The sequence below is a fragment of the Nylanderia fulva genome, unplaced genomic scaffold (genome assembly GCF_048542155.1).
Source record: "Nylanderia fulva isolate GAGA-0341 unplaced genomic scaffold, ASM4854215v1 Scaffold74, whole genome shotgun sequence".
Taxonomy (NCBI): domain Eukaryota; kingdom Metazoa; phylum Arthropoda; class Insecta; order Hymenoptera; family Formicidae; genus Nylanderia; species Nylanderia fulva.
The window spans coordinates 53,450-76,962 of record NW_028190851.1 but is presented as its reverse complement, the minus strand read 5'-3'; the positions used below and the strand labels follow the sequence as shown (position 1 = coordinate 76,962).

General features: G+C 29.4%; 3 protein-coding genes across 7 annotated transcripts; 1 reads left to right on the top strand and 2 right to left on the bottom strand.

Moving 5' to 3' along the window:
- Window positions 1-5: 5 nt before the first annotated feature.
- Window positions 6-2,643, bottom strand: RpLP0 (ribosomal protein LP0). The gene is made up of 5 exons (XM_029321047.2): window positions 2,560-2,643; window positions 1,882-1,971; window positions 909-1,319; window positions 477-821; window positions 6-215 (listed from the first exon to the last, which is right to left on the bottom strand). The coding sequence occupies exons 2-5, from the start codon at window positions 1,933-1,935 to the stop codon at window positions 69-71; spliced, it is 957 nt and encodes a 318-aa protein (XP_029176880.1). The 5' UTR covers window positions 1,936-1,971; window positions 2,560-2,643; the 3' UTR covers window positions 6-68.
- Window positions 2,644-2,651: 8 nt separating this feature from the next.
- LOC114944974 (uncharacterized) lies at window positions 2,652-7,973 on the top strand. 4 transcript variants are annotated; one of them, XM_029321044.2, is made up of 8 exons: window positions 2,652-2,732; window positions 3,824-3,891; window positions 4,026-4,249; window positions 4,655-4,941; window positions 5,226-5,571; window positions 5,773-5,940; window positions 6,077-6,244; window positions 6,593-7,973. In XM_029321044.2, exons 3-8 carry the CDS (start codon window positions 4,063-4,065, stop codon window positions 7,567-7,569), a joined length of 2,133 nt encoding a protein of 710 aa, XP_029176877.2. In that variant the 5' UTR covers window positions 2,652-2,732; window positions 3,824-3,891; window positions 4,026-4,062; the 3' UTR covers window positions 7,570-7,973. The 4 variants fall into 4 exon arrangements, with proteins under 4 accessions (XP_029176877.2, XP_029176879.2, XP_029176878.2 ...); XM_029321046.2 differs by lacking the exon at window positions 2,652-2,732 and adding an exon at window positions 2,796-3,076; XM_029321045.2 differs by lacking the exon at window positions 2,652-2,732 and adding an exon at window positions 2,796-3,394.
- Window positions 7,974-8,328: 355 nt separating this feature from the next.
- Window positions 8,329-19,027, bottom strand: LOC114944992 (uncharacterized). 2 transcript variants are annotated; one of them, XM_085488918.1, is made up of 5 exons: window positions 18,957-19,027; window positions 11,445-11,667; window positions 10,127-10,438; window positions 9,578-9,817; window positions 8,329-9,089 (listed from the first exon to the last, which is right to left on the bottom strand). In XM_085488918.1, exons 2-5 carry the CDS (start codon window positions 11,664-11,666, stop codon window positions 8,868-8,870), a joined length of 996 nt encoding a protein of 331 aa, XP_085345044.1. In that variant the 5' UTR covers window position 11,667; window positions 18,957-19,027; the 3' UTR covers window positions 8,329-8,867. The 2 variants fall into 2 exon arrangements, with proteins under 2 accessions (XP_085345044.1, XP_085345045.1); XM_085488919.1 differs by having other exon boundaries at window positions 9,022-9,100.
- Between the last annotated feature and the right edge of the window lie 4,486 nt (window positions 19,028-23,513).

The following is a 23,513-nucleotide window of genomic DNA, read 5'->3' as shown; positions in this document are numbered from 1 at the left end:
TCAAATTATTTTAAAATCTTTTTTATTTCAGAAAAGTCTTCACGATTGTATACATTAGATAATGTACTTTAATCGAACAATCCAAAGCCCATGTCATCATCTTCCGATTCAGATTCCTCCTTCTTTTCTTCCTTCTTCTCCGCAGCAGCAACATCAGCAGCTGCAGCAGCTGGAGTTGCTACAGCAGTGGCAGCAGCAGCAAACTTGCTTGGATCCTATAAAAAATTCCAGTGCTCTTAAGAGATGCAACCAAGTAGTATATAAGAAAAAATATTATATTATATATTATGTTCAGACTGCGTGTTTTCACGCGATAATTCAACTGCGATCTTGACGCATCAGTGGGTTCAGCTATTTCTAGCTCTGACACGTGGACCAAGATCTTCAGACGTGTAATGCTTTCATCATAACTTTTTGCTCATAGTTGAAAAATAAAAAAATGACAAGATATAATGCGTGCATATACAAAATAACACCTTGATGTACTCCTTGATAGTAGCAGCTTCTGCGAATTCAACGTCGGTAACAGCAGCAATAGCCAAGAGATTTTTGAAGCCGTTGGCGATGCTGTGCGGCGCGCTGGCAACCGTGGGATAACCGATTGACAAACAAACCGAAGCCAAATTTGCAACTCCGGCCATGAATTTCTCACGGAGATCTTCAGGCTTGATGTCTAGAATCTCAGGCGCGAAAATGGTACCAGAATCATACACTTGTTCTACCAGCAATCCATAAGAAAATGGAGAAATGTTCAACATGTTCAAGAGAGTGGCTTCGGAAGCTCCCACTTTGTCACCAGGTTTGAGGATGTGTACGTCATTCTGAAATATTGATATTCACATTGTGAGTTACATCAGCGAGACTCATGAGACAATTAATGGAATATTTCTCAATTAATTAATACTTACTATAATTTCAATAGTACCCTTGGAAATCTTGGTCGGAATACTTAAAGCTTGGAAGAAGGAGGTCTTCTCAGGACCGAGTCCTGTGTTTTGGGCAGGAATAATGACGCTCAAGGGCGCGATGGCTCCCGCCCTGGCAGGAGCGCGCACTTTATTCTCCAGCAATTTGTCCCTCACTTCGATCAGGTCCCCTCGAGTGAAGACAAATCCAACATTACCACGAATATGAGGTAATAGTTTCTCTAGTGCCGCGTTACGTTCTATATGACCGCGAATTGCCTTTCTCATCATGGTGTTTTTACCCATCAGTACCACTGCGTTGCCACGCAGTGACATACGGATTTGCTGCATCTGCTTCGAGCCGACATTGTCCGCGCCCACTATGAAGCATTTCGGATAATCGTCTAGTAGTTGCTGAAATATGAAGAAAAATTATTATAATTATTATGCTTTATGTACATTTATATTTCCTACTATTAATGCATTTGAAAATCATCTCATATCAAGTGTTTTGCTTAGATGATTTTAAAATTAACTAGATAAAGATGAGATAAAAATGTAAATTTATTTTAGATAAGATAAAGATAATTTAAAAAAATATATCAAGATAGAAGATAAAATTATATAGTGATTCATCTAGATAATAATTTGTAAGACTGTTTTTTTTGTGTAAACACAATTATAAAAAAAATGTAAATATAAAAGGGATATAAAAATATGTATCATATCCATATTTTTATGTGCTATGATTCTAAACCAAAAATTACCTGAAAATTATTCTAGATAATGCAGTAAAGATAAGATAACACCAAAGTTTTATCTAGATGATTATCTATATAATTTTATTTAGATAACAGCAAACACTGCTCGTAACTATACATTTACTATGTTAAAACATACTGTGAAATGGATGTACAAGATTAAAATAATAAAATTATATATAAATATAATAAATGCTTAGAAAAAAAGTACTTACTACGAGTTTAGTGAAGTAATTTGATTTCCAGCTTGCTTTGTCCTCCCTACCCATCGTGAGTGCACAGGGATACCTTGCGGAATTTAAGGACTGAAAAATATTTAAAAAATAAAAATTAAGATATCAATATGTAGCAATAAAATTAGTAGTAATAAACCCATCGTGAAACATGCACAGTGATACCTTGTGCAATTTAGGGATTAAAAATCATTTAAAAAAATAAAAATTAAGAATGTATCAACATATAGCGACAAAGTTTAATGACAAAATAATAAATTCATGTATAAAATATGAATGTTCCACAAATAAGAGATGTTTCTGGGGGGAGGGAGAAGCGGCGTCTCGAATTTTTAGGATGCATTTTTTCATCACTTTAGTATATATTTAAACAAATGCGACACAGAGATATCTAAAAATCTCTCTAAATTCAATATATATATATAATATATAGTAAAAAACAAACGAATATTTAATCATCATGAAAACCACATGGTTTCATTAACCTCTCATTCTCATACATTTTATTTGAATATTTATTTAGCATATTATTTTCGTGGTTATTTTTATACTTAATGATAAAACGTATACGCAGTATATCTCTGGTGATTTTAAGATAGGATACGAAATGTATGAATTTAACAATATGTTGCAAAAATGACGCGCGTTCACTCAACATACCTCAGCAACGTAGAACACCGTGATGAAGAAGGAAACGGAAGTCTCGAGGTAGACATGTGGCCAAACTCGCTCAGAGGACGCGTCGAGCGTCTTCTACTATCCGAGCTGAAAACGTCAGATTTGATTTGTGATCTCGAACAGCTGATTGCGCTTCAAACTTGACGCTTCAAGCTGTACTTATATTTCCCTTGTTATTATTATTAATTAAAATATATTAATATTGCTAGTTAATTACTCAAAGGATCAGTTTCTAAATTCATTATTTGTTTATTAATTAGAAATACAACGTTTTGATCATATGGTTGTGGTCCTTTTCAAATATAAACGGAAAAAAAATGATACATAATTTGTTATTATTTTATTATTATTATTCACCTTGTGCCTGATCTTTCAAATTTAATCTTAATTTGAAATTGTAATGAAATTGTTTCTGCATGTAGAATTTGTTCTAATTACTATAATTTAAATTAGAGTTTATATAGACACAATACTGTTAGATCTTCTTCCTGTGAACATGGTGCTTCCCTTTGAGATATAAATTATATTCTTTTTTGGAGTTTTTTACTCCCCATCATCTCTGAGATCTATCGAGTGTCATCTAAAAAGTCCTAAATTTTCAATCTCCTAAAGAAACTATTTTCTTGTATTGCAACTCCTATAATTTCATTTCTTCGCAACATGACATAATTCTTATTGCTGGAACTATTTTACTGATGGTAGTTTTTTTACTCAATGTGCAAGAAGGAGAAGCTTGTAATTTCTCCTCCGAAAACCAGTTTACATCAAGTTTTTTTATACTGCATGTTAAAAAAAAGGTTTCATATTTTGAGAGCAGGTAGTATTGATTGAAATAAGAAAAAAAGTGTCAAATAAACATTGCTCTTACAATTAATATGTTCAAAGATACAGGACAAGATTTCTATTTGAACTTATGCTTTTCTTATTGATCGTATTACTTTTATACTGTAGTAAACAAAACAATACTTATTAATTTTAAAGAACTAGAACTAGAATTAGATCTTCTGTAGAGATCAGAGAGATGCGATAGAATAAAAAATTTATAAAAGTAATAATTTGTGTTGGAAACTTAAAATTGAATTATGAGATACAAATATAAATAAAGTATTAAAATATTACATATATAATATATATTGAAAGTATATATAATTATTGATTTTAATATTAATAAAAAAAAAATGTACAAATAAAGTAAATATATATAATATTCATATAATAAATAAATAACTACTACAATTTTTTTCAGGAACATAATTGGACAAATGGAACAATGTGATTTATTATTTTTATCTGTCAATATTTCAATATCAATTTGTAAGTAAAATTTAGATATTTGTAAAGTTATAAAATTGCTTTTTAATTAGATTGTTTACTATTATTAGGCTTATGACTCATTTTATTGCATTCTCTCATATGTGCAAATTATTTGATATAATAATTTTTTTCAGATTTACAAGTCTCTGAATAGCATGTATAAATCAGAGTATGCTATATCCCAAGGAATTCAGAACATGTGCTATAATGAGCGAAGAGTGTCCAAATTGTGGACAGCTTACAAACGCATCTGCCTCAAGACTTGTGAAGGATAGTTGCGGTCACAGCAAATGTCGCATGTGCTTGTTATATGAGGAGCATGGTTGTAAAATTTGCCAAGCTAAACATCATGTTCAAGGCATTTAAAATTACTTATACAGGGTGTCCTGCAAGGTGATGGCCATACTGAAACTGTGTATTCTCGATGTCATTCTAAGTCGAAAAGTTAAAACACATAGACCCTAAAGTCGATTGTTTTAAAGTTACAGCAAAAAAACAAAATTGCATAAAATAAGAATAGTATTATATATTGAAGATAATAATATTATTTATTGAACAATAATGTTAAATAATAATTAACTACTTTATAAATTGTGCGATAAGGTAAGTCATAAAGGTGCTTTCAATATGGACATCACGTTGCAGGACACCCTGTATATAAGTTTTTCTGGAATTTTACCAATGTCAGATCTTTAAATTTGAATTTATATTTTTTATTCATTTTTTTTTTTATATTCTATAATAAGTTTGATATATATTGCAGAAGAACTATGTTCCGTGAACAGGGATTCGAATGATACACACAAATCGTCTAGCGAGGAGATTGTATTGCCACTAGAACTTGTTATTAACAAGGATTCCAAATCCAAGAAGAGCCAGGACTCCACTTCTGTTGAATGCACATCATCAAATCTTCATTATGATAATGTCACTCTCGAAAAAGAAGGAGTCTACAAGTTTGCTCCAAATGATACAATTGCCAATAACGATTCCAACAAGCTATACATTTATGGAAATGATCACAATTCTGCAAATCTGCAAACTCCTCGAGTAAGAAAACAGATTTTAATGCAATTTATATATTTAAGTATATTAAGAAAATTGTATATTTTACAATGCTCAGTTTTATTATTTTATTATTTTATTACATTGATTTTATTATATTATTATATATTGATATTTTATGATATTGATTTAATAAGAAATGTTTTAAAAATTATTACTCTCTTAAATTTCATTATTATATATAAGAAATTAAAAATCAAGATTGAGGAATAATTGTGGATAAAAGTTTGTTACGCTAACTGATTGAAGTATTTCTTTTGTTTTTTCAGTGCAAACAGGCGGAAGAAAAGCTCGATGAAGAGAAGAATGTGGAGAAGAATAAAAATGTCAAGCGCGATCGCAGTCATATAACAATAGTGCCGGGCAACCCGGAAAAATATAAGTGTAATGTATGCAGTAAGGTCTTTCATAATAAGAAGAGCAAGTGCTATCATGACGCATGTGTGACAGGCGTCAAGCCATACCAATGTATCTTTTGTGATAAGAGCTTTGTAAAGCGTTCTCACTTTGAATATCATGAAAGGGTTCATAAAGGATACAAACCACACAAGTGTAATCAATGTGGAAAAGCTTTCCCTCAGCGGAACAAACTCAACAGGCACATGCTTTCCCACAGTATGTGTAGTAGAAGTACTTTAAACTTCTAACTTTACTTTTACTCTCTCTCACAGTAATATGTATATTAATATTTAATAATTAAAATAAATAATAATTAGTGTAGGTAATTTATTATAGTTATATAAGCTTCTTTTAAAGAATTATAGGAAAATGATATTCTGTATACACATTTGTGTGATTATAACTTAAATATTTTAGAGGAGAAGCAGTTTAAATGTTCTGAATGCAACAAACGATATAGCAAACGAGATGATTTAAGGAACCATTTAAATGTGCACAACGCGACATCGACGTATAACTGCAAGTCCTGTGATAAATCCTTCCGCGTATTAACTAATTTGAAACGTCACATGCGAACGCATATAAGTAAGCGGAAAAAATCTTGTTTTTTGCAGAATTATATTTTATTTCTCTAAATTTTAGTAGAAAATACGATAAAAAGTTCGATTTTCTAAAGAATTTGCATATGAGAAGAATAACAAGTAGATGATTATTATTATAGGTGAACGACCGTATACGTGCGATGAGTGTAACAAGAGTTTCAAGGACCGATTTCTGCTGAAACGACACAAACGGACTCACGAGAAGGACAGGCCGTTCTCTTGCGCCCATTGTAACAAAGTTTTTCTATCCAAGAGCGAATTGAGACGACACTTAACCGTGCATTCAGGTGCGTTAAGTATTATGTGAAATTAACGATGGGATCAAGTTCACTATCTTAAGTAGCAAATTGACGTCATTAAACATCAAAATGACGTCACTTTGACGTCTAATGACATTATTTTGACGTCGAATGACGTCACTTTAACAATTTATAGAATTTCAAATATTTGTGACAACCCACGTAGCAAACTGACGTCATTAAACGTCAAAATGATACCATTTTGACATCTATAACGTCATTAAACGTTAAAATGACGTATGCTTGCTACTTGGGTTGTACTTAAGGCTCCTGAGTCCTCACGACAGCCATGTCAGATTGTGACATCAGAGGCGAGAAAGTATGTACTTCTTCCAGACGAGAAGCCGTTTTCTTGCGAGTACTGCCAGACGCCATTCAGACGGAAGGACAACCTGAATCGACACATCAGGCACCATCATACCGAAGATTTTAGCTCTGAGATTCGCGAAACGCCACGCGTCGAAGCGGACTCAGCGCGAAGTAGCTCGACGAAGAGCAGTCAGCAACGACCGAGACCGAAACAGTCTAGGAAAGCGCAGCCGAAGAGTCCCGGAAAGGTCACCGCGTCCCTTCCGAGTTCCCACGTTGATCAGATCAACTCCCGGCTGGATTCCATGGGCAACATCACGCCTGTAATAAGGACCACGAGTGAGATGAGCAACGCGGTGCCGGTGATCAACGGACCCATCAACATCAGACGATTCGAGGACAGGACTGATAAGAAGACATTCACGTATACGGAGCCAATTCCGATTGCCGAGGCGGCGGTAATTAACTGTCGTATCGAGGAGAAGTTGTATCCGCAGAGCGCCAGCAGTCACAATTATTTTGTACGGAGTTGCCTCAAGGATAGGTACTCCAGGGTGAACTCTTATCCAAACAATAAGCTCACGTTGCAAGAGAACCATAGTTCTTCCGCAGCTTCCACATCTTCGCGAATTGAGCCTACTCTTTATCCCAGAGGGATAGAAGAGCGAAAAGATTTCGCGGCTAACTTCCAGAAAGAGAAGATTGTCAGCTATGACGAGAAGGAGAAAGGTAATCGCGTCGAGGACAAGACTGTGAGAAGAAGAGATGAAAAGAGTCGCGAAGGTGGTGATGTAGTTTCTCTTCGAGAATCTAATTGTGTCTCCACGATCAAGAAACATACCACCCAGCAAGTGGCAGAGGGACACTTGAATGAGAATTCCATGGCGAACGGTGATGATTCGGAGGTGACGATATTACCGAAGAATTCTCAGGACAGTTGCAGGAAGAAGCAGAGCGACATACACTGGAGACGTAGAATCGCGGAGACCCTGAAGCCTTGTTGATCGGCGTTTAGCGAGGAAATTGAGTAAAATATGCGAAATACTTATCGCAATAGTGATAACAAGCGTGTTACTTTTTAGCAAGATTGTTTTTATCAAAATTTAATAAAAAAATAACGTTCAAGTTTTAATATATGTATACAAGAAGAGTATGTAAATGTAAGGTATATAAGAAATCTATACAAGAAAAATATGTTTATAGCTAACTTAATTATATATTTTTAAAAATAATTATTTGTCTTTTACGTTAATTAATTTTTTTCATAACTTTGTGCATAAAAAGTATTAAGACAAGATTATCGAAAAATAAATATTTTATGAGATATGAAATATCTCGTAAACTATTCACTCTATTGTCATTTTAGCCTTATAATTTTATGCCAAATATTGTAAGGGATCGATTTATATAAAAAATTATAGTAATTAAAAAAAAAAATAAAGTTCTATTGATTTTGAAATAATCTTCTGGATTTTAATTCAAGACTAAATAAAAATCAGATGACTCCTCAATGCCAAACAACTTTTGTTTGAAACATTTTTGTTTTAAACTCGAGAGTTTCGAAATATAATGGATTGATTAAAATGATTTACCCTGTATATATATTGTGCGTGACTTAAATTGTATTAATAAAAATCTATGTCCAGTTTGGGCCTCGAGTGAACAGTCATGAAATACATTAATCGATAAGATTTTTCTTGAAATGATTTTGGATAGAAATTGATTATTGAGGGCACATATGCACAATTATCTAAAATCATGAATACGATTAAAAATAACGCAACAACAATTTATTGGCCATTCTCTTGCTTATCAATTCTTAAAGTCAATTACGCACTACGAATACAAACTTAGCGTATTGTTTAATTATCACTGATTGTTTTTATTTACAATAATTAAATTACCTTTGCAATAATAATTGCTCCGCAGATTAAATTGTCTTCGCGTTAGCCTTAAGTAAATATATCAATTAATTGGAAAGAAATAAAGCGTGCTAATTATCATGAATTTAATAACTTTAAATAAATTTTTACGCGTTTTTTTAATTTCGCAATCTCATTTCTCCTCCATTTGTGTTTTTACAAATACAACGATATAAAAAAATCGCTGATATAAATTAATGTAAAAAGTCTCTTGAATTTCATGATTTTTAATCGATCTCATATAAAAAAAAATTTAAAGGAATATTTAAAGATGAATTGAGAGAATATTAATTATTATGAATAACGGGAGAATCGTGAAAAATGAAAAAAAATTCGAATGAACGCAGTGAATTCGTAGAGAGCTAAAGATTTCTAAGAATCTACACGTATTCCTCCTCCTCTTCGGGCCGGAACTGGGGATATCGTCTAAGGACTTGATGCTGTTGGGGCTGTGGTCGCCTGTGCTGAAGGGGAATGTTGACTTCTTCGGGACTGTGGAATACCTGGTTCACCGGGAGACGGAACTGCGGGAGTCCTGTGGGCTGCGGACGAGCCGACGTGGGAATGCTATTCAAACTTTGAGGCTGCGGACTCACAAGGACCTGTACAAGACCTAAATTGTTAACGTGTCAATGTATGGCCAATTGTAAGAGGGCCTTACAACTTTTAATTTACGTTGGATTCTACCCCATACAGCACACAAGTTTGCAGCAATATTGCAACAACATTGCAATATTGCAATAACATTGCAATATTGCTGCAAACTTGTGTGCTGTATGGGACCCAAGAAGAATAGAAAGTCCGACAAATCAAATTTGGACTCAAAATCCGATCAAATTTGGAGTCCAAATGTAACTAATAGCACACATATCCTGAAGATGTTCAGAGAACATCCTGAGAATGTTCGAATGTCTTTTGAATATTTTCTGAATATCTCTGAATATTTTTCTGATATGATGTGATATTAGGATTAGTTGATATATGACGTCAAATCGATATTATTTTGACTTTTCGATTTTACTTGAATAAATACGAATAGAATGATTTTAAATACGCGTTGGAATGATCATTCAATGATGATGATTAATACCTGCGAGGCAGGACGACGTGTTGGAGCAGCTGTAGGAGTAATTTGATAGTCACCGACCTCCCTTTCGTCCGCGTAGATATCAGAGGGATAATACCTTTCGCTGTACCTCAAGGTGACATTGGGCTTGGTCTCGGCTTCTTGGAGATTCAGCGGTTTGTAGAGATATTCATTGACAAAATGATATTGCGAGCTTTTCTTACAACTGATATCGCCGCTGGGTGGCATGCAGATTAAATGCACCTGAAGTATAATTACACATGTGCGTTTTAGTTTCATAGAAAACATAATTAAACGCAATTAAGCATATCAAATGTTCAAGATTAAGATATATATAAGCATTTGAATATTTATAGCCACTTTGCATAACGACCTGTAATGATATATTTGTCTGTGTTATTATTTCTAAAACGATAAACTATAAAAAACATATAATAACAACTTGATAGAGCAAATTATCTCTATAACTTCTTATTACTTGAAGTATCTAGGATTCGATCTACTGTAATTTTATCGTAATCACAAAATGATTTTCTGCACTTTTTCACTAACCTGATGGAAAGTGAAACCCTCTGGACAGATCCAAGAGTGCTTGGCATTGTCCTGGCAATAATGAAAGACCTCGCAGTTGAGGTCTTCGTCGGCGTAGTAACCAGTTTGTTTGTTCACGCAATCGAATCTGCTCTGGGGCAGAAGAAGGCTGAGACGATCGGGTTCCTCCTTCTCCTCCTCGAGTTCCTCTTGCGTAGGTGCGTTGGGTCCATATTGACCTCGAGCAGGAGCACGTGACGAAGAACCGATACGGATGGCCGATTGAGAATAATCGCGAGAGTCTATTGGTGTTGCCGTTGGCTTGCGATATAACTGTAGACGATAACAATAAATAGTAATATGAATGGTTAACCATTCATGATATCATTAAGAAACTGTAATAATAATTATTATTACAGTTTCTTAATGACATCTAAAGGTCTATTCCCTAATAGTAAAATATATCCGAAAGATATTCAGACAATATTCAGAGGATATCCAGAGGACATTCGAACGTCCTCAGGATATGTTTTCTGAACGTTTTCGGAATATATGTGCTGTTAGGGTTATATTTCCTTACTCTTGTAGTTAACTGTTAGATCTAGCAGAGATATTTTGATCTAGTGCAGATGTTTGGATCTAGTACATGTGTTTAGAGCTTTCCGGGAAAAAATTATATAAAAATATATAAAATTGTGCATATAATCGCAAAATTATATATAAAATATACATAATTAGATAAAAGTGCTTTCTATATATGTATATAATTATATTTTATATTTATAATATATAATAAATAAGTATTTCTTCATATATATAAATATATATATATATATATATATATATATATATATATGTTTCATATATATAATTAGACATAATTATACATAAACCTTTATAATTTATAAGTTATATATAAATTTATATAATTATGTATAAAATAAACATATTTTATATATAATTTTACGATATTTTATATGTATAATTACACAATTATTTATATATAATTATACATAAAAAATTTTTTTAATACTAGGTTTATTAGATCCAGTACTTTTGCTAAGATCCTAATGATTTAGGAACATTTGTCTCTAAATTCTGTATTCTTTATTCTGTATTCTGTATTCTTTAGACATTAGGACAGATGTTTGGATCTAGCACTACTGATATTTGGATTTTAGCACCAGGCTTATTAGATCCAGCACTTTTGCTATAAGATCCTGATGATTTAAGAACATTATTTGTCTCTAAGTTCTGTATCCTTTAGAAATTAAGACAGTGGTATACTGTCCTTTTCAACTGCGGAAGATATATATAAGTAAATAGTCTTAGAACTGACCGGCTGCTGATTCCTGTAGATCGGCGTCGGCGCAGGTGTAGGTGTTACCGCGTTGTCCTCGTAACTGTTATCACGGAATCCTTGTGCTGCGCTTAAGCCAGGTGAATAAAGGGGTCCTAAGCTACTCGGTTTTCCGGGGAACGAAACCGCCCTCGTTTCCAGATCGTAAGAACTCTGCGCCGCTATGGCAGAGCCCAGTAATCCCAGGAACACCCAGTACATTCTGCAAAACAAATTAGATAAATAATGTGACGTGCACTTTTTTAATTTTTAACAATTTATTCCAAGTTATTTTCTGTAATTGTAATTGTAACCTGTTTCTACAAGAACTGATCAACTTAAAGATGATGATAGATTGGATCAAACTGAAGAGGAAAGTCCTGTATTTTTGCTTTTCAGTTTGACCCAATTTACCATAATCTTTTGATTGATCAGTTAATTACTAAACAAACGATTAAAATCAACTGAAGAGTAGGAATTAGAATAATCGAATTATTATAATGACATTTTGCATAAAATTTTTGCTTTCAATCTCGACTTTCTATTTTGTCGAAATGTAAACGTATATATAAGTACTTTTTCAGGGTATCGATGGTCAAGGGCACTTTCCCTCGCGTGCACACGTGCGTGCATATGAATTTAATGAGTGTCGATTTGCGAGAAAGTGCGGCTACGATTTCTCGACGAAATGCTCCTTTATTCCTGTAATGACACCGATATATACGATTACAGCCCGATCCTCGTTTCTCATTTTAACACCATATTGAAGGTCACTGACCGTGAGTTCTTCATCGTACATAACAATAAGAGTATAGTATATAGGGACGATTCGAAAGTTTGATGATCCAAATTGAAAAATCCTTGATTCTACAAGTTTTTACAGCGAAGACACCAAGAGCAAAATTAGATAGAGAAAATGTAAAAGTAAATGAAGTATAAAGAAATAGACGCATATAAAAAAGGAATAATTAAAAAGGGCATTCTGGGTTGCGATATATTCCTCTTGTGATGAAAATGACCTATTATATTGGGATTCCGGAAATAACATTCTTATTCCATATTCGGTGGTATATGGATAAGAATTTTGGATGCTTTTCGGTTTCATTTTATTGAAGATCTCTCGTTCTTTTTTATCGCAGCTCGATCGTTTAAAGCAATTAGAAACTGGCTTTCCAGATGCGTGTGTACCACATGCCATATCCGAGAATTATTATGGAAAGCACTCGTGCTCGTTGAGCACGTCATCGTCACGACCGAAATGACTTTAACCGATCGTGAAACCGCCGTCCGAGTTTTGCACACATATAGAAAGTAACACGCTTTCCTTACACCTGCTCTATTCAAATCTCGCTGTTGCTCACGTGATCGGATCTCTTTTCGCCTTGAAAACACTTTCGGATGATTTTATTCGTTTTTTCGTTTCTTATAGAGCCCTCTTATATACAAGATGGCCCAAAATTACACCGACAAGCTTCAAGCGATCATAAAGGACATAAAACTAAACCAGTTTTGTCAATAAATCTATGTTCACAAATGAACAACCCAGACAGCACCATGTCAGAAATTGGTGCATAAGACATATCTTTAAGATGTTTTTAAGATGTCTTTAGGATATTACAGCACTGAGCATTCATTCAGTTTGAAATGGGACAAGTTTGATGAAGTCTTATAAAGAACTGGCCGATGTGTATTTGATTTATGGGAAACTAGATACATATAATAGAAGGGAAGAAAATATACTTTACTTTAAAAGTGAACTTTTGTGCCAAAATGGTTTATTTACGGATATGGATTTATTGACAAAATTATCTTGCTTTTGATATTCTTTATAACCACCCAAGGTTTGTCTATAATTTTAAGACCTATATAGATGATTTATAATTCGCGGACAATTTCGTTTAGTATTTTTTGTGATGTAAAAAATATGTTTAAAGAGAGTAGACACATGTATAAAATATATCTCAAAATACATACATGCACATATGTATTAGGCTATTTTAAGCGACGACAATACATAAAATTATAAATAAAATTCTACTTTAAATTTTGATCTAAAGATCATTTAAGATAAGTGACGGACAATTTTATTCATATTTTTATGTGATGACGATACATACAATTATAAAAATAGAATTCTATTTTGAATTTTGGTTTATAGATCATAAAATGAGTTTGTAAGATACGAGTTGAGTCCAGTGTGTGTTTACATTTTTCTTCTAGTTTCAGAATTAATTAGTGCGAAACTAATTTATTTAATTATCGTAAAATTATTCTATATTAAAAAGAGTAGAAAGAAAAGCGTGAAAAGATAAATAGTAATTGAGAAAAGACTTTATAAATAATTAATATAGGAAGACTATGATATTTTTAGCTTGATAAATATTCAACAAAATATTTGCAAATAAATTATTACTTTTTTACAATAATTTCAGAAAGCAGAAAGTCTTTAGAGTATCGAAAGAGCAAGAATTATATAAGTTATATATATAATACATAGGTCGAAGGTAATCTGCTATTTTCTATCCGTAATAATGTGCTTGCATAATATTGCGTAATGCCGTTTTTTCACGAACTTTTGTCATAGAATTTTTTCTCAAATTTACATAAACTTAACTTCACATAAATGCACACATAATACATTCATATAAGTTATGTGTGACGCACGCTTTGTAATATTTTAGTTAATTATAAATTTAATGAGAATTTATATATCGACAATGCTTGTTTAAAATTTTTAGGTAGAATTAGTTAAATAGTTGGAAATTATTAATTATATTACAGTTTCAAATAACTCTTTAATGCACGGCTTTTTTGCAATAAAATAAAAAAATATTTTTTAATGATAATATAAATGAAATTGACATTATTTTGACTTTTCTATTATACTTGGATAATTTGTGCGTTAAGGGATTAAGAAAAAAAATGTTACAGATATTTTTTGATGACGCTTTCACATTAAATGTATTAGAAAAAAAAAGAATTTCTTCAGTAATGTCTGGAAATAATTAATCCATCGAATTAGTCAATTGCTAATCGCCAGTGTAATGAGGCGGAAAAGTGTCGTTTAATAAGTCTTGTCATGCGAATAAGGTTCTTCGATTAAAATCCGATCGAAGTGAAAGTGAGAGGGGCATTCGTGTAAAAATGACGCACCCAACATGGGACTTTCTTATGAGACGTACGGTGTTGCTGTTATCTAAATAAAATTATATAGATGAAATTTTGTGTGTGGCGTTATATTACTTTATACAGATAATAAAAATATGTATCATCTACATCTGCATCTGCTTAGGTGAAAAAGTGTCATCTTTGCTAAATTATGTAGAATAATGTTCAGATAATTTTAAAGTCATAGCACATAAAAATACTTAAGTAGTAGAATTTAAGCAGTAAGTGATAAAAAACTGATAAATAAAAAGATAAATAAATTCCCAAAATTATTAATCTTAGTTAAAAAGATAAATATATTTTTATATCCTTTTTATAATTTACATTCTTTTAAATAAATGTATTTACATAAATGGTTTTAAAAATAATATTATCAAAAAGTTATCTAGATAAATCGTCATATAATTTTATTTTTTATCTAGATATATTTAAAACAAAATTTAAGATGAATTTACATATTTTTATCTCATCTTTATCTAGCTAATTACAACACTAAGGTTCACTTCGCGTTTCCATAAATGATGCACAATAATCGAGGTTTGTTACGAAACTGAATAAACTTTTACATAATTTGTCGAGATCACGGTCATTCTTTTAGATCTAATTTAATTTTTTAGCTTTTCAATTTGTCAGATATTTTTTTCTCTCACAGGAATCTCGAAATTGAAGAAGCTCCTGGAAAAATGTTCATATATATAATTATATATTTTTTTAATTTCACTTTTTTATAAAGAGAAAGAATAATATGCCAAAGATTATTCGATAGATTTTTTGTTCCAATTCTTTTCTTGGATTTCGATCGTCGTGTTGAATCAGAGATCGATTCCAGATAATCGTTTTTTGTTGTTTATTGATCGGTTTCTCCGATTTCGCCGGACAGGAAAATCGCGAGGACTTTCTCCGTCGACGAGCTCGCTCAAATGATCGTTATTATTATTATTATTCTTATTATTCGTAATCTCCCCGGTCGTAATCAACTGTTTAACGAGATCTCCGTAACATATCGTGCGCACATCATGCGCGCATTTCAGAGAAGGGCGTTCTCCTTCAAACCGACAGGTAACCGACTTCCTGCCTGTATATACCAAGCAAAGAAAGCAATATTGCATAATGGAAAAAGAGATAGTTGTTCGGCGACTTTACGGGCGATTTGTGTATTCGTATAACGCGCGTAACGTCGACCGGTTGTAAATTTTCAGAAAAAAAATCTAGAGCAACCGCGAGCGGCGACATTTTCCTAGAATTCCGAAGCACATTATATCGATTAATCTGTCATTTTTCATCATCGTTATTGAAATCTTGCTCTTCCCTAGAAATTTCAAACTCACGTCTTCTCTAATATATAATATAAAAATCTATTAAACTTTCCTTGAAAAAAGATCTAATTTGCTCTTAATAAAAGATTAATAATAATAATAATAATAATAATAATAATAATAATAATAATATTAATAATTATAATAATAATAATATTAATAATAAATATATATATATATATATATATATATATATATCAATAATACTAATGATAAAAATATATTAATAACAATAAATATAACAATAATAGTAATAAATAATAATATCAAATTTCTAATAAAAAATAAACAATAATTATATTAATGTTATTTGTCCATAATTAAATCTAATTAAATATTAAATCTTCTTGTTCTTTTTTATAACTATAGATTTCAAAACCGATATTTTTTAACGTAAAAATCTATTAAATTTTTATTTGAAAAATAGTTATTATTAATTAATTTTTTCTTTTAATATATGTATAATTCCATCAAATTTCTAATTAATAAAAAAATTAAGCATTAATTTTATTTATCCTTGATTAAATTTTAATCTAATTAAATTAAATTATCCTGTTACTTTCCTATAACTATAGATTTCAAAATTGACATTTCTTTATATTAAGGAAAAATTTATTACATTTATACTCAGAAGGAGAGATTTAATTAATTTGTTTCTAATATAATTATATCAATTTTCTAATACAAAATTAATTATATCTGTTAATTATTAAATCGCGATCTAGTTAGAAATCTTTTTGTTTAGTTTTGGAAATGTGGATTGCAATGATGTAACAACAGTTTCTAATTAATTTCATAAATTTTTTTTGTAAATTTCTTTATGTGCAAATTATTAATAATTAATAAAATTAGAGCAAGAGAAAAATTGTAGTAAGAAATATAGATATCATATATTTCAAGGTTATCAACTTTATAGTTTTATATGCAAATATAGTTTTATATTAATATGACGTCATTCAACATTTTATTTTATTTGAAGATAATAAAAGGATATAAATATCAACTAATTTAAATTTGTGGTATAAATATTTATCATTAAAAAATAAAAATAATTATAATTTTTTTATTATAAAAATTACTTTTAAATTACTTGCGATTGTAAATAATTAACAATCGCAAAAATAAAATTTCTTTTATAAATTAAATTTTAAAGATATACAGACAGAAGTAAAATAAAATCATAGTCTTTATTTAATTTTAAGAAGAACTTTTACAGAATATAAATTTAAGGCTCAGTTTTGAAAATATGTAACATTAGGGATAAGCAAATTGTGTGAAGAATGACGACCTTCTTCAGCATTTTCCAAAAAAAATATGATAATAGTGGGACATTCGCCAAATCTAATTATATTTATTATTATTATTATTATTATTATTATTATTATTATTATATTTATTATTATTATTATTATTATTATTATTATTATTATTATTATGATTACTATAATTATTATATTTATTATTATTATTATTATATTTTTTATCCGCCTCGCTTTTACTTTTACTTGTACGTTGCCTCTTCAGCGAATCGTAAAAGATATTTTCGCGCGGTATCTTAATAATTAAGTCAATCCTAGACTACGAAGGAAAAGAGAAAAATAGGAATTTGAACGGCGAACGAGCTGTACTTTCTCTCGGTAATATTGTTTCGTTTTAGAAGCCGAACTGGATAAATCGAGGCCCCCATGGGCGCCTCAAGAACATTATAAAATTAACTTGGTCACGCTTGATGGAGCGAGAATTATGACACGTGCTTGTTCTCGCTCGGCGAGAACCAGTCGGGCGAAATTATTTGCTTTCGAGACAAGGAAGTCGAGCATTTAAATCTCAATAGGGGCAGTCGTTAACTCTAAAACGCTTGTCGCATTCTTAAAATGTTTGCATTAATCTCGAGTGGCAAGTCTTAATTATTAAAGAATAGTGAAAGTTAAAAATGTTTTTAGAAATTTATGCAAAAATATATAAATATATTCAGTGTATTTTAAATGAAGTTATAAAGTTGATATTCTTGAGATATATCTGTTTCTTATTATAATTTTCATCTTGTTCTATATAGCTTTACTATTAATCATTATTCTATTGAATATATTTTTTTCTATTTAAGAATATTTTAGATTTTAAATAAAATTGATAAATTTTAATTAAAAATGTTAATATATATGAAAATTATATTGTTTCTCTTAATTGTATATATATATATATATATATATATATATATAATATAGAAAAATAAAATTTTTCGATATTTTAATTCTGTAAGTAGTTAATAGAAATGTGATTTTTTATTTATACAAATAAAAATTAAGATTTAAAAAGTTTGAAATAGAAATAGTAATATAAAAAATACAACAATCTAATGTCAAAATGTAATATATTTTAAAATATAAAAATTTATTTATTTTATGTTATTAATTTTTTGTTTATTAGTTAATTTTTTAAAATAATAAAGAAAGCCTAAACAATACATCACAATTTTTTTTCAAAAATTATAAATTATAAATATATATATATATATATATATATAATAAATAAATATAATAAATAACAAAAACAATATATTTAAAATAAAGAATGACATATATTTTAATATTGTATTGTATTTTTAAATATACAAGTAGAGAACAAATAAAAGAAAATTTTTAATTTTTAATTCTAAGAAATTTAGGTTTCTAAATCAATAAATAATTTAATAAAATTAGAAAAAAACTTTTATATAATTTATATTGTTTAATAGATTTCTTAAATAAAGAGAATATATAAATATATATAATTATAAAAATTGGAAAATTTATTTTATCCATATCTCATTGCAACTGCAATTTACATCAACATTAATCAACATCAACATCAACACAATTTTTTATTACGTTTTATCGAAGTAATTTATATATAAAAATGTTACCTAGAGAAAACATTATAACTAAGAAATAAAATGAACAAAGATAATAATGCAGAAGTCGCTTGATCCTTCAAGATGCACTTCACTGACGTCGGAAGGAATCACTGATTAGAAATAAGGCCCACTTACCTGCCAGATGCGACAGCGGAGGTATAGCGGGATAGAAACGAGCGTGAAAACACCGTAAGAGACCAACAACACGCGCGTGTTTTATCCCAATCGACATGTCACTCTCTTATATAGCGTATCCCGTTGAAAGTTTGCCTCCACCAAACTAAGTGAATTCGGTTCTCTACAAAGTAGTGGGATATAGATCCCTGCATACAATCGCTCATATTGCTTCTGCGAGAAGCACTCGTTTAAAAAATCCTCGATCCAAGGATCGAGAAATCGATCTTGCACGAAAAAAATTAGAATTTTTTATTTATTTTTGAAGTACTCGTACGAAAAAATTATAAGAATACGAAAAAATTACTGATGTAATAATAGTTTTTCAAATATTGTTATACCAGTAATTTTTTCGTATTCTTTTGTAGTTTTTTTTGTAAGGATAGATTAAAAAGAAATTTGTTAACTTTTGACTGAACTTTTCAACTAAATATTATTTTATTAATTGAACATATAGAAATAATTAAATTAAACATAACATATTAAATCTAACAAAACGTATATTTGACTTAAATATTAATATATGTTTAATTAACAAAATAGTAATTTAATTAAAAGATTTGGTCAAGTTAACAAATTTTTTTTCAGTGTATCTTGTTTTAAAACGGCGCCGAAAGAATTTTCTTATTCAATTATTGACATCATTTTAACGTTAAAATAACGTAATTTGACGTCAAAATACCTCATTTTGCTCTCAAAATGATGTAATTTGATGTTAAAATGACTACTTTTGCTATCTGAGATTTTAAGAAGAAAAGCCTCTAAAGTCTAAAAGTTAGTATCAGATTTCTCTGTTTATAAAAATGTGAACAAAATGAGATTTACTTTTACATTATAATAAAATGAAATTTTGCTTTTCTATTAAAATAAAATAAAATAAAATTAAAGTACATTATTTTACAGTTTTACAGGTAATAAAGAAAGCGTAGACTTATAAATCGAACACGAGACTTGAGTTTTGAACATTAAATTAGATGTTTGATGATGATGATTATTATTACACGTTATTTAACTTATAAATATATTTCTCTGAAGTCATTTTTTTCGAACCTCTTATTAACATTTCATTTATATTCTTCTAATAAATGCAATTATTCAGTGACAAACACTTCACTGCATTAATTGTAAATTACATTATATATAACTATATATAAATTGCTGTAACATTAATATATAAAACGAACGATCTGCAAAAGAACATACAACTGTTTTTTACTAACAAAGAATATATTCTTAATTTTATAATAATAATTTTATGATTCTCTTAATAATTTTTTAATATTTCTTAATATATATATTTTTTTAATTATGTATATTTAATAATATATCTTAATATATTAATACATGTACAATATATACATATATCTTTAATTTTATGGGATGTTCTGGAAATAATAAACTTAAAAATATCTGTTAAGAGGAATTTTATAGTATAAAATTCTCTTATTTTGAGAATTTTTTCAGTGTACAAAAATCAAATGTATATTTTATTTAAACTTGACAAGATAAATTAATGCTCGAGCGTGATTTTATATTTAAAATAAAATCTGTAAATTTTGACAAATATATTATTGAGCCTTTTCAAGTTATAATAAAACAAATGTAATTAATAGAAAAAAACTGTACGAGAAAAATAATTTCTTTATAGAGCTTTCAATTTTGAAGAATAAATTTTTTTCAGCAAGAACGTCGCAGAGTCATCCTGTTTGATTTTGAAAGTTTACTGACAATGAGATAATTAGAAAAGGGAAAAAATCGTTTTGCAATGAATTGAAAAATTTAAGATGAGCACTTTCATTAAGATATGATCATTAATCTCTCGAACGAATTATTGCCATCTCCGCAAAGTTTTTCTCGATGAAAAATGAGATATCTCGCGATTAAGATCGGTTCTTTTACCTTCAAAATTAAAAATCGAGAAGAAGAAAAAAATAACGGAGGGATATAAACTCGTGTGAAACTGGCGGAATTGAAGATTTTACGGCGCGATTCCGAAGAAAGTGTAAAATTGCAGAGCCTTTCTGAGGAAGCAGGATGTGCCCCGATATATCTCGCGATACTTGATGCAGAATTCAAGATCGCGTGTCGCGATGGAAATGCAAAAGATGCGTGATAGATGGACTGTAAATGTAGCGTAAAATGTAATTCATTAATCTGATCTGTGGATCACCTTAGAAGATCGACCGGATCGTTTACTTTTTTTTTTCGCGTCGCGTCTCATTTTTTCTCCCACGCGCTTTTCTGTAAATATTTAATCGTCGCCTCGATCGTAGACGATAAATGGATGATAAAAAAGTTTATTTTTTAAATTCATGAGCGTGTTTAAATATAATGAGAGATATAATGAACTTATGTATAAGTTGCGATCGCAAATAAGATCTGATCTAATCGCAGATTTCTGACAAATTAGAGATTATATCTGAGAGATATATGTTTTAGGATTTGTGAATGATAGATAAATATAGATCTGCAAGTGTCAAAAAAATGTAGGTAAATAGATGGGTGTGTACATATTGTACATATGTGAGTTACATAAAAGTGATATAATTTTTCCGTAAAAATAGAAGAATTTACGATATGTGATACTTTCGCAATTTTTAATTGCTTATTTTTAGAATTATTTTATATCTTATTTTGTAGAAAGATAGCTTATCATTGCAAACAGGAAAAATAAAATGTTGACATATAAAATTCACTATCAAAATAAATAAATATACATACAAAAATAGAAATTAAATAAACTAAACAAATATGTTATATATTATAATATATACATATATAAAATAAAAAATAAATATATAATATAATAAAAAGAGTAAATATATATATATATATATATATGTTTATTTAACTTTTTTGACATGTGATGATTTTAAATGTATATAAATTAGTTTGATTTTGTAAAGTATGTGCCTACATTTTGTTCTTTTCTCTCTCTTTCTCTCTTAATTTGTTCTCTTAAGACATGATGCAATTAAGCAAATAAATCTCGTTATTTGTACTAGTTTATGAAAAAATCTATATTGAGCGAAAGAGAGCTTTAATTATTAGACACTCTTTTTGTGTATGCACAACTTTATAATTTTCAAAATTTAATATTTTAATTAAAATTTCACATGTGAAAGTGAATAACTAAAATTAGGCATAGAATCGGAATTTGAATTGTACTGTTGCTTACACTTTCACTTTTGATTTATCTACAATTCGAAAATTATTTAAGAGATTTCTGTAAGTCTAAGATCTCTTGAACTTGTATAATCATTCTGAAGAGATATCCTGAGAATGAAAATAACCAGATTTTCATGTTTGTTATGCAAGTTATGGTTGATTTTTTCTTTGTTTACTGCTACTTGGTTTAACATATCTTCGTTCAAGCGTTACATCTCAATTGAAAAAAGAATTACACTCCAAAACGTGACTTTCTTATCTATCATTACTCTTACTTCCTCATTTGTAAAATGTAATTAAATACTTCTTTGTTTTTTTATTAGCAGGTTCATCTCGCAGATTTGTTGCGAATTTTTGAATGGTTTCCTCGCTACATTTGCAGCTAGTCATGTAAAAAAATTATAAAAAAAACTTTTTCAATATATCTTTTCTAGAGCTTATAAGAAAAATAATAATACTAATGATGTAAAGTAACACTATAATTTACAAAAAAAAAATTTTTTAAATTATTTTAAAGCAAATGAGGTGTTTCCTATAGATATTTGGATGCTGAAAATGACGCTGCAAGCCAATTTTCATCAGCACGTCAGATTTCCGAAATAATTGAAGTTTAATATGCAAAATATGGCTTTTTTGCGATATTTGAAATTTTTTTTATAAAACAGGTTAATGTTATCTGGAAATTGTAATTAGATGTTATGAATGCATTGTTCTTCTCCTATAAAATGCATTTTTTATTTTGATATTTTACTTTTTAGTCATGTTAGAAAGGATTTAAATACTGAACTTTGCTGAGATAGTAAATATTTCGTCTATGATGATCAAGGCATATAATTATACTCATAATTTGTAATTTAGAATTATCTTATTATTTTAATTTTCCATTTTGAATATTTTGAAACAAATACATTTTCGAAAAAAATGTTTTAGAAATAAAAGTTGTATGATCTAAAGAGGAACAAATAATAATAAAATCAATTTTGGAAAAAATAATTTTTTCTAAAAAAAATTTGTTTTTTTAGGAGCATTTCCATATGAGTAGTTCCTAGCTTTAATCTTTCATTATAAAAAGTAAGATATTGAAATAAAAAAATTTATTTTATAAAAAATAAACAATACATTCTTGCACAGAAAGAATTTTTTCTTAGAATTTATTTTGAAATGGTAATCGTAAGACAATATGGTATTGAAAGAATTTTATTTTATTAAAATTATTAAATTAATTTTATTAAAATATATAATAAAATTGCAATAATTTTGGAATAAAAAAATTAAAAACTATATTAAAAATTTATTCTTAAAGTGTTTTAAGTATATAGAATAGTGATAAACATATAAAATATTTTATAT

Bases quoted from the DNA above. Each gene is read 5' to 3' on its own strand.
- RpLP0 (XM_029321047.2), bottom strand. From the start codon at position 1,935: ATGGGTAGGGAGGACAAAGCAAGCTGGAAATCAAATTACTTCACTAAA. The intron at 1,320-1,881 runs GTAAGTACTTTT...TTCATATTTCAG, and splicing joins ATTACTTCACTAAACTCGTA to CAACTACTAGACGATTATCC. The intron at 822-908 runs GTAAGTATTAAT...TCAATATTTCAG, and splicing joins AGGGTACTATTGAAATTATA to AATGACGTACACATCCTCAA.
- LOC114944974 (XM_029321044.2), top strand. From the start codon at position 4,063: ATGCTATATCCCAAGGAATTCAGAACATGTGCTATAATGAGCGAAGAG. The intron at 5,572-5,772 runs GTATGTGTAGTA...TAAATATTTTAG, and splicing joins CAGGCACATGCTTTCCCACA to AGGAGAAGCAGTTTAAATGT. The intron at 5,941-6,076 runs GTAAGCGGAAAA...TTATTATTATAG, and splicing joins TCACATGCGAACGCATATAA to GTGAACGACCGTATACGTGC.
- LOC114944992 (XM_085488918.1), bottom strand. From the start codon at position 11,666: ATGTACTGGGTGTTCCTGGGATTACTGGGCTCTGCCATAGCGGCGCAG. The intron at 9,818-10,126 runs GTTAGTGAAAAA...ATTATACTTCAG, and splicing joins AGGGTTTCACTTTCCATCAG to GTGCATTTAATCTGCATGCC. The intron at 9,090-9,577 runs GTATTAATCATC...GGTCTTGTACAG, and splicing joins CACGTCGTCCTGCCTCGCAG to GTCCTTGTGAGTCCGCAGCC.